Source organism: Coenobita brevimanus, chromosome 79 (assembly GCF_032717465.1).
Source record: "Coenobita brevimanus isolate Jiangsu-jjx chromosome 79, ASM3271746v2, whole genome shotgun sequence".
Classification (NCBI taxonomy): Eukaryota; Metazoa; Arthropoda; class Malacostraca; order Decapoda; family Coenobitidae; genus Coenobita; species Coenobita brevimanus.
This window is the reverse complement of record NC_137032.1, coordinates 4,787,501-4,798,587: the sequence shown is the minus strand read 5'-3', so window position 1 is coordinate 4,798,587 and position 11,087 is coordinate 4,787,501. Positions and strand designations below refer to the sequence as shown.

Genomic DNA, 11,087 nt, shown 5'->3' with positions numbered 1-11,087 from the left:
GTAGCTTTTTCTTTTATTAATGCAGAATAGACATTGGTAACGCTGACTGAGCCGCCCCCGCAACACAGCAGTCAGCCAGATGAGCGCCATGCAGTATAGGAAGCATCTAGTACAAAATGCTATTTACACCGCCATTTACTCGCTTTAATTACTACTATTTGTCAGCCTAGGAAGAAAAATGAGAGAGAGAGAGAGAGAGAGAGAGAGAGAGAGAGAGAGAGAGAGAATGACCAGAAACATTTTGCAAACAATAACGTGACATATTTCACGATAAACGAAACATATATGGTATGAAACTCTAACTATAATCCATGGTGTAATAAGGATGGATTCTTGTCGTTTGAGGAAGCTCCCGAACACCTTTTCGCAAGCGATTTATTTTGCTATTACAGGGTACACTCCTCTTACGTATTAGATAAATCCTTCCAATATCGCTATACTCTGCATAAATATCGTACAAAAGGATATTAACCTCCCATATCCGGAAATAGATCTCTAGGAAAAAGGTGTTAAGGTGTGTGATGTTCCCATGACTGATGAAAGAGGGGAATATTTCAGAGCTATTGTATGGAAATGAGGATGTGTTGCTTGAACTGGTATTGTGGTTGGCGAAGGAGGCTCCCTAACACCTCTTCCTTAGTTATTTGTTTTCGGATATGGCTGATTAATATCCTTTTGTACATTGTTTATGCAGAGTATGGCAACGCTGGGTGAATTTGTGTGATATAGAAGAAGGCAGGAAGGTGTAATAATCGAATCACATAGGAAAAGGTGTTAGGGGGTCCGTTTTAGTACTTATATTAGGGCATCTATGTGTACCTCAATGCAGTAATAGAAAAGAGAGGTCAGTGTGAAGAGGAAGTGGAGCATAGAGTCGGTGAAGGAAGAAGGATGGCTAGTGCTTTGAAGGTCTCGCTGCAAAACAGTGGGCTGAGAATGAAGTGTGTGTGTGTGTGTGTGTGTGTGTGTGTGTGTGTGTGTGTGTGTGTGTGTGTGTGTGTGTGTGTGTGTGTGTGTGTGTGTGTGTGTGTGTGTGTGTGTGTGTGTGTGTGTGTGTGTGTGTGTGTGTGTGTGTGTGTGTGTGTGTGTGTGTGTGTGTGTGTGTGTGTGTGTGTGTGTGTGTGTGTGTGTGTGTAAACAAAACATAGACATTCAGGATGCTGAAAGAACTGAAAAGGTTTCGTGGATGGATGAGATAAATAAAGAAGCACAAGGAAAGGGTTTGGCACATCATTTATAGCATGGCAGACTACGGAATGATTCAAACGGGTGTATGAGTAGCTCACTTAAAAATAAATAATTGAATTTGATACATAATAGAACAGTACGTGCGGATGGTTGTGCTGGGGAGGTGAAGGTTGAGGTGGGGGCAAACGCGGATGGGCCGACATCGAGGCGGTAGTTGAATGTTTGTATACCTAGTCAGTTCACCTCCTCTCCCCTGGTTATATCAGTGCCACTCCATGAAGGCGTCCCTCTCCTACACCGGTGTTTTACTCTTTTCACCCTAACTTGACCAGGATTTTCGTCCTTTTGCGGCTTATTCCACGTAGCCCAGAAAAAGACAATACTAAGGCCCTCCATCCTTTCCATAGGACTTCTTCGTGTCTTTTTTTTTTTTTTTTTTTATGCGAGGAAAAAGGAACCAAAGGCTATGAGCTCGCAATAACAGTTCCCTCCAAGAGAAAAACAAAATACAATAGAGAGCCAAATTTAAGATCCATTCATTTTGAGATGCCTGGACACACTGCTTTTGAATGACTGGAGATCATAGGCAGCAGGAAATACAGACAGAGGGAGACGGTTCCAGAGTTGACCTGTTGCATAAATGAAGGACTGGGAGTAACGGTTAACTCTTGCATTAGAGAGTTGGACAGAAAAGGGATAAGAGTTTGCTGCTAGACGGGTGCTACACTCCCGTCGTAGAGGTGGATGAATGCATGCAGACAGTTCAGAGGAGCAGTGACCATTAAAGTAGCGATAGAAGAGAGATAAAGATGCAACAGTGCAGCGAAGAGACAGAGGTTGAAGGGAGTCAGTAAGAAGAGGAGAGTTAATGAGACGAAAAGCCTTTGACTCCACCCTATTGAGAAGAGCTGCATGTGGGGAGCCTTCCCACACATGAGAGTTGTACTTCACACATGGGCGGATAAAACCCCTGTATAGAGTCAACAATTGTGCAGGGGTAAAGAAAGAACGGAGTCGGCTTCGTGTCTAACATCATATTCTAGCGTTAATCTAAAGTTACAACTCGACAAGGATAATGGAGAGATGGCAATTTTAGGCCACGTTAAATCGTGTTGTGGCCGGAAACCTCTAGATCGACAAGTGTCAAGTCACTGAAAATACACGTGAAGCGCAGGTGCAGAGAGGAGGTGGGGAGGAGAGTGCGGCGCTCCTCTCATTCACATACAAACACCAGCACTGAACACACGGCTCTGATCTACTCTGAGACAGAACTCGAGCACAGAAAAGAACAGAATATTGAACAACTGCCAACACCAGCACTGAACACACCGCTCTGAACTCATACTGCTAACACCTACCACACACACAGACGACTGCTGTTCCTCTCATTCACCTTGCAACTTCAACACTGAACACACCGCTCCAAACGCACATAAAACTTGAGCACACACAGGACAACAGAACACTGAACTATTGCCAACACCAGCACTGAACACACCGCTCTGAACTCTTTCTGCCAATATAAACCTTGGAAAAAGATAAATGAATTACTGCCAACACCCTAATTCAATATGCCACACTGAATTCCTGGCAACACTGACTTAAAACACATCACACTGACCACTCCTGCCAGCACGGATATAAAACACACTACACTTCATTCCTTAAAGCAACATCCAAATCAAGCAAACAACATTGAACCCCTTGTGCCAACACCACACTGAACCTCTACCAACACCTCTACACACCTCACTGAACCCCCACTGCCAACACCACAAACTTCTGCCAGCTCCCCTACACACCCCATTGAACCCCTGCCAACACCACAACACGAAGCTATAGAAAAGAGTATCGCTTTCTTCAATATGGGTGATTACGGACAGGAGAAAAGAGCATTGATAACGGGCATTACTGGACAGGTGTGTGCAGATTACGAGTTACTACTACTACTTCTACTAATACTACTTTATTTAAAATCACCTCCATCCATTGGACAGTTATATTGTGAAGATCAAAACCAACCTTCCTAATACAGTTCACCATTTGGAGTTGTAATGTGAAGGTTAACACTAACCCTCATATTAGAATTCGTTGGCCCCAAGCACGCCAACGGCTGTGGTTACCAACCATCTATTACTTTATTTTATGTTTATTAATATTACAGTGTTAAGAAAGAAATTAATCTGTTGGAGTCGTTGGTCTGTGCGACTCTCGACCACTGTAGCTTCGTAATCCATACCCGCCAGAGACAGGCCTGAGGGCTGATGATCTTGTGCCCCTTAGGCATAGTAGTGCAGACCTCACGAGGGAGTATAACAGTCGACGCCTCTCATCCAGGCCATAACAGAATTCTGCGGTTGACGTTTCTTCTCAGAAGGAATCTCTGCCAGTCTCGAGTAGAATCACCATCACCATCACATCACCCTTACTTGAGATGAAACATTGCTCTCACATGCTTCAAACTCTGGCTGAACCCTACGTTGAACTTTACAGGATGGGTCGTACCTGGCTGAGCTGCTGGTGTCTAAGGGATACCAGGTCCATGGCATCATCAGGAGGGCCTCTACCTTCAACACTGGCAGGATCGTCCACCTGTATGAGAACCCAAAGGTAAGCAAGTAGAAAAAATTTACAGTTCCCCACCTTAACCTTGCCCAGACATTTCGTACTTTGGTAGCCTATTTTCCGTAGTCCTTTGGCAAAATAGGACAATATTACGGCTCTTCATCCCATTCACAGTAATTCTTCGTGACTAGCGCCATGTTTTAGTGTTGATCTCTTGCTACAGGTCAATAATCAAGATGGAGAGATGGAAGGTTTAGGTCAAGTAAAACTGCACAGAATATGGTTGTGTTTGCCACTGAACTGAAAAAGAAATGAATAGTTTTATAAAGAAGAATTATTTAGTTAACACTTAATCATTCCGACGGGGAGTAGAAAATCTGAATTAAAGAATGTCATAGTCAGGCATGAAGAATGCGATGAAGAATGCCATGATGAGGATCGTTAAATGCTTAGCTTAGGACCATAGAATGACTAGGTTGGGACTGAGCGATGTTCTGGTTAGGAGGGATGCAGAAGGATGTGGCTTTCTTAAATAGGTCCCTTTAGATTTGACGTGCGTAATGCCCATAAATAACCACCTCAACACTGCCAAAGTTAGGACCAAAGAATTCCAGGGTTAAGAAAGAAGAACGATAAAGTTAGAATAAAAACATGCCTAAGTTAGGATTAAAGATTGCTAAGGATGGGACTGGAGGACGCAACTTTCTCGGATCGCTTAGATTCTCTCTGGTTTGGGTGTGTAGCTCAGATTTCCAGTTTTTGATATTTTGTGTATTATTCACATTTACCATCACTTCTCGTTATGCAGTTCTAAACCCATATTTACCCACGTTTTCAAAATCCTCCCAGCTTAGAGTGGGGTTTGAGACTGCTGGGCAATTGGGGTAAATGGTCTCCTTCCCTCATAAAGTTGAATATATATATATTTTTTTCCTCTTCCCGGTTAAAGAAGAGTTGAATTTATTGTACATCTGTGTTTTCCCCTTTTTCTCAGACTCACCTTAATGGGCGCGTGACTCTGCACTACGGTGACCTGACGGACTCTGCCTGCCTCACCAAGATCATCTCCAAAGTACAGCCCGATGAGATCTACAACCTGGGTGCTCAGAGTCACGTCAAGGTATTGAACACTCTCAGCCTCATGTCACGCACTCTAAAGCTTGTACTCGAGTGTGTGTGTGTGTGTGTGTGTGTGTGTGTGTGTGTGTGTGTGTGTGTGTGTGTGTGTGTGTGTGTGTGTGTGTGACGTTACCAGTATTAACTCCATTGCTCCCGTGACTGGCTCTTGGCTGAATGAAATCGTCTGCTTTTAGAAGGTATAGAATACTAGAACTGTCCCGATCATAAGACGGTTAATGTCTCGTAATATTTTGCCCAGATTTTGTGACGTATTACGCTTTATTCTTGTTACTACTAAGCTTTCTTATTCAGTGTAGGAAAGGCATCGCGTATTAAAGGGGTTGATAAAAAATATGCCTAAATCTGACAAATTCAGTCTCTCCTAAACTAAAGAAAGGCGTCTGAAATTAGCAGGAATAAGATAGAAAACAATATCTCACTGCACTGGATGCCATTTTTTTAATTGATCTGACTCTGGGCATAGACGTAAAAGCCCTTTCCTTGACACCCAGTAGTCCTACGCGTCAGACATGTCACCATTTCGGCGCTACTACACACTGACCATACTGACTACTTGTTAAGAATTGCATCAGTTTCGTCGAGATGCAAATAAATCAACTATGGAAGCAAAATTTACCCGACACCTCTTTGCTTGCTGTGGCAGTGAAAGGTGTTGTAAGAACAATATTTGAGAGAGCAATATGACAACAGGATATGTGAAGGAAGGAGTAGTTTGGCGGAAGTGAGAAATGTGGAGGGCAGGACACAATGCTAGTAAAAGATTATTAGAGAACTTTTGCATATTACTACGTTTCCCTTCATTCATGCAACCACCAAACACTTCACAAGCAAACTCGGGTGCATGTTAAAGAGATCAAATTCGAAAAATAAAACGATCTGTGATATCGTAACTATGCCTAAAATTGCAATTTCTCCACTTTGTACGCTGAGTTGTAACAGTGGATTAATGTTAGAATATGATGCAGGTCAAACAGTGCCGTAGAAAGCATGTAGATCTGTTGTGTTACCTTTGCCGCCGCTGAGAATTGTGAAAAGGACGAAAATCTGGGACGAGCTAGAGCAAAAAAAAAAAAAAGAAAGAAAAAAGAAAAAAAAGAAAGAAAGAAAAAGTATAGCCGTCATGGAAACTTCCTTATCTAAAAAGAAAAAAAAAAAAAAAAAGTAGCTCGTCTGTTACAATCACGACCTTATATTTTGGTATTACGTGTTTTCCACATTGATGGCGTGACCTGACGTGGAGAGCCAGGCATAGTTATATACTGTACTGTCAGCATATTCGTTATAACAGCGGATGGTTCACTTTGTTTGCCTAAAGCCCGATATGTTCTTAGTGTCACAAACGCCTGTAGCACGTTGTTCTAACTAGAAGATTCCCAACCCCTATTAGCTCAGTTGATGACCAGGTGTAGTCAGACTGGAGGATATATTTGACTATAGTTCTTTCACACTAACTTGGCCTAGGTATTCGTCCCTTTTACAACTTATTTCACGTACCTCAGTGGCAGAATAAGACAACACTGTGGCTCTGCATTCTCTTCATAATACTTCTTCATGACTAGAATCATAATATATTGTAAATCTATTTTTTCAACTCTGTATTTAAGAAGAAGAGATACCAATTCTACCTCGTTAGAGTCAAAAGGATAGAGTAATCTTGGAGCTACTTTCTTCCTCATAGTCAGAGCTTGTGGGATTCCATACAACCACGACTTGGTATTCATGTTGTGGTAGTGGCGCATTTTCATCAGATGAAAACATATGGACTGTAGTAACTGGTCAGTTGGTTAGAAATACAACCTTGCCTGAAAGGACGTGAGTTACGGTCCCAGTCAGGGGCAGGGAACAATTTAATTTTAATTTAGTCAAAAGAGACTTTACTAAGTAAAGTCTTCCACAAGAACTACTGACATGTCATAGAAATATCTCCGCTAATACCATATCGGTCCTGAATTAAACGTCCCTGTCCTAAATTCAATATGGACGGTGGCTATTAGCGTCCAAGTGATGACATGTAAAGGGATTTGGCACGTAGGAAGACTGCTGGGTCTCAGGGAACGGATTGCGCGGTCTATGCACAGAGAATCACCTACACAGAAAAACAACACGTCCCTCTCAGCCTAGGAATATTAGGCAGTAGTCGGCAACAAGTCTCCTTTCTTCTACATTTCTCCTCATGGACTCTGAAAATTAGTCTGGTGAATCTGCAGCAAGTGACACTGATGACACTAATAAATGGCCAGATTAAGTTATCAGTATCGGTTGCTGCTGATGCATGAAGGTAACTATCAAACTTCATGATGAGTTACGCAGGAGAGGGCCACTGAACTTGTGTTGCCAATAATATGATCTCGGGAAAAAGTTGACTCAGTATTTCACCACCTCTGCTTCACAATTTCCCCTGCTGACTAATATTCCCAAGGCGAGGGAGGTTTGGTATGTGACTCTGTCCATTGATGATTTTCTTTCATATGATGCATCTGGGAGGAAAGTGACGGACTGCCCTAAATGTTAAGTAGTTGCAGTAGATTATTAGGCAAACCTTGTCCCCTACTATGCATTGCTTTGCTGTATTGTAGGTATCGTTTGATCTGCTGGGAAGACTATGTTGTACTTTGTTGCTATTATAGTTAGAGTATCATTAGATTTTGATACGTTTTGGAGCAGCATATGGAAGAAATGAACACTGCATTTTAGTCTTACTGTAAAGTAGATATTCATTGATCTAACCCATTATATGAGTATTTTTAAAGCTCTGTGAATGCGAAGGCCACTGTACTTTTTCATTGTGTTTTAGGAGTATTTTTAGATTTCGACAGTTTCGAAGCACTGCACAGAAAAAAGGAGCCCCACTAAATTTTGTTTTATTGTAATGTTGGTATCATTTGACCTGGCCGAGTAAACGAACAATGTTGATGCCCTGCGAACGCTGAGGCAATTGTGCTGTACTTTATCTTAGTGTTTGAGGAGTACTTACAGATTTCGACACAGTTTCGAAGCAGCATATGGAACAAAAGAACCCCACTGCATTTTAATTTTATTGAATTGTAGGTATCGTTTGACCTGGCCGAGTATACAAGTAACGTTGACGCCCTGGGAACGCTAAGACTACTGGATGCCATAAGGACCTGCAGACTGGACCACAAAGTGAAGTTCTATCAAGCCTCCACGTCCGAGCTATACGGCAAGGCTCAGGAAGTCCCGCAGAAAGAGACCACCCCTTTTTATCCACGATCCCCATATGGCAAGTTCTTTTTTTTCCTCTTCTTCTTTTTTACATCTTTATTCTGTTGATGTATTTCTTATTTTTTCTTGCTAACTCCTGACGACTTTGTTCAGCTTAGGGTAAAGTTTTCTAACCGAAGTGGGTTAAGTATAGCCTTCGTTAACACCTTCACGAAAAAAATGTCTTTAAGTTGAATATGTTACTCTGGTGAAAGCAAGAATGAAATGGATAATACGTCATCGGTTTCACTATCATAGTCATCATCTTCATGGGATTCATGTATATATCACTATCATCATCATCTTCATCATCATCATCATCATCATCATCATCATCATCACTGTCTTCATCATTATTATTTTTCATTATTTTATCATCGCTATTATTTTTCATGGTCTTCATTATCATCATCATCATCTGTCCACTGCGTAAGGGCCTTTAATAGACAATAAATATTTGCCGTCACAACATTTCCCTAGAATACGGTACACAATAGTCTAATCTACAACCAGGTCCTCAGTTGTATACTGCTGAGTCAACAGGGACAAGAGGGAAACGAGTGATTTCCAAGAGTATAATTGGTCCAAGAATCAGTCTCGGGTTCTTTCAGCTGCGAGGTCAATATGCTAACCAAATGCAGCATCCTCCCCCCCCCTCCCGCTTGGCAATACAAAATTTAATACCATCCTTTTATACTTATGGGTAAGCTTTGTCTACAAAATTATTGCTTTCCTATATTTTCTGTATCCTGTCCATCATAATTAAAGACTGAAGTTGGACCATGATGATGATGATGATAATATTTCCTCCGATGAGTTATTTTTTGCAGCAGTGCGGGCGACAACGAGACTAGGAGCATAGTTTTGAGCACTCGCCCGCCCGTATGCATGAACAAAATAGCTGTTAATTCTGTTTGGCCCAGACTTAAGCGAAAAGATTAAGGATTGGAGACCTTGACCTTTGACCTATTGTTCTCAAAAACAAAAATTCAACTCTGTAGCTGACCCTCAACTTTTCCACTTTAATCCTGACTGACTGTGTTTACAATCAAATCCCTGCGTTCTTGTCTTACCCACAACATTTCCACCTAGTTTGGTGAAAATTGGATAAAAAATATAATGTTAATCTAACCATATAAACTTAACTTTTGTTCAGTTGGTCTCAGGAACAGTAAATCAGCCTTTTTACTGACCCTCAATTCCTCCACCACGTTTGGTTAAAATTGAACAGAAATTTAGTTATTTCGTTCACACACACACACACACACACACACACACACACACACACACACACACACACACAGCGTCGAGCAAGACATATCTCCCTCTTCACTTTCCAAACGCATATGTACTGCACTAACCATTTAGCGTGGCATCGGGCCAAATCCTTTCAGAATGGCACGTCTTTGGTGAGTTGACAACTAAGTGTATGATTTCGACAAAAATCACTACACATTTACATAATACATATGAAACGAATATGCCTTATTAGCAAGACTGTTTTATTCAGTTTCATTAGACACGTAAGAATTGTAAGTTCGGTACGCTTAAAACAACGTATATTAGAACAACGCAGTCAGCAGTAAATAACTCGACAATTTCTGCACTGAATGAGGTACACTGATACCTGCAGTATTTATTTATGTGCACACAGATATTAGTAATTTGTGCCTATAATGTATTCAGTACTAACTCTTTTCCATAAGCCTTTTGTCAGAGAAGTATTTATGTTGGGGAAGCGATAAGGAGTCTAGGCTTAATGCATGCAGATAAGGGACATGTGTTGTAAACAAACCAGGCTTTCTCTTCATCCATTGGCGTGTTTTTAAGTAGTGGATTTTGATGTTTGGATCCACATCTAGTAGCACGACACATGAGAATATGATACGTAGACTCAAAGCATCCCGATAATAATGATGATGATGATGATGGTGGTGGTGGTGGTGGTGGTGAGGAGGACGAGGAGCGGGAGGAATTCACTGCCACCCACTGTTCTGCAGGTATCGCCAAGCTTTATGCGTACTGGATAGTGGTCAACTACAGAGAAGGGTACGGTATGTTCGCCTGCAATGGGATTCTCTTCAACCACGAGTCCCCGCGCAGAGGCGAGACGTTCGTGACGCGCAAGATCACCCGCTCAGTGGCCAAGATCCATTTAGGCCACATGACCAGCTTTGACCTCGGCAACCTGGACGCGAAGAGGGACTGGGGGCATGCCAAGGACTATGTTAGGGTAAGGTCATGCCCAGTTTACAAGATGGCATTGTAGGCTTCGTAACACCTCTTCCATTTTGATTTATTTGGCATATTACTGCTCCATACTCTTCTTGTTATTTATGTTTCAATATGGACGTAATTTGCATTAGCAGTATTCAAGAGGCCACTGAGGTGTACTGTGGAAAATAAATCGCTAAGGAATATGTGTTAGGGGATTTCCAAAAGTCACTGAGAATACGACTTTTATTCTCCTAATATTTTGGATTGGGATAAGTAGGTACGGATTATTCAATTTACTATATGAGTTGTTTCGAATTTCTCTATATCTTTAAGTGAGAGTAATGAAAGGAGAAATTACTGAACTGCCTTCACGAGTGAAAATTCCCTTCCATGGCGAGTAAAAATTCCCTGACATCACGAGCAAATATTCCCTGCCATCACGAGCAAATATTCCCTGCCATCACGAGCAAATATTCCCTGTCAGACTCCAGCCAGCACTGTGTCTTGCCTTCCATAGTTTTTTCTTTTCTTTTTTCATTCCTCCTCAAAAATCAGGAATAACAAATCTTTTTATATATTTAATTTGTATGCGTCTTATCACTCTCACATTAAAGATTTTGTGATGCACCTCGCGCTATGGCTGGCTGGTGAGCTTGGACGAAAGTTTGATCGTGAGAGTATATTTTATCTTGTCTTTTTTGGGTTTTGTTATGAACTGTGACGCTTAGCAGTAAAAATGGAACAAAATATGATTC

The 11,087-nt window shown here is 41.5% G+C and overlaps 1 protein-coding gene across 1 annotated transcript in view; it reads left to right on the top strand.

The window, feature by feature from the left end:
* Positions 1-3,053: 3,053 nt before the first annotated feature.
* LOC145408975 (GDP-mannose 4,6 dehydratase-like) overlaps positions 3,054-11,087 on the top strand; it is a 14,103-nt gene continuing 6,069 nt past the window's right edge. The window contains exons 1-5 of the mRNA XM_080279551.1: positions 3,054-3,107; positions 3,682-3,798; positions 4,748-4,873; positions 7,942-8,134; positions 10,116-10,348. Of these exons, the coding sequence (XP_080135677.1) occupies positions 3,054-3,107; positions 3,682-3,798; positions 4,748-4,873; positions 7,942-8,134; positions 10,116-10,348 (723 nt within the window). The remainder of the gene's footprint in view (positions 3,108-3,681; positions 3,799-4,747; positions 4,874-7,941; positions 8,135-10,115; positions 10,349-11,087) is intronic.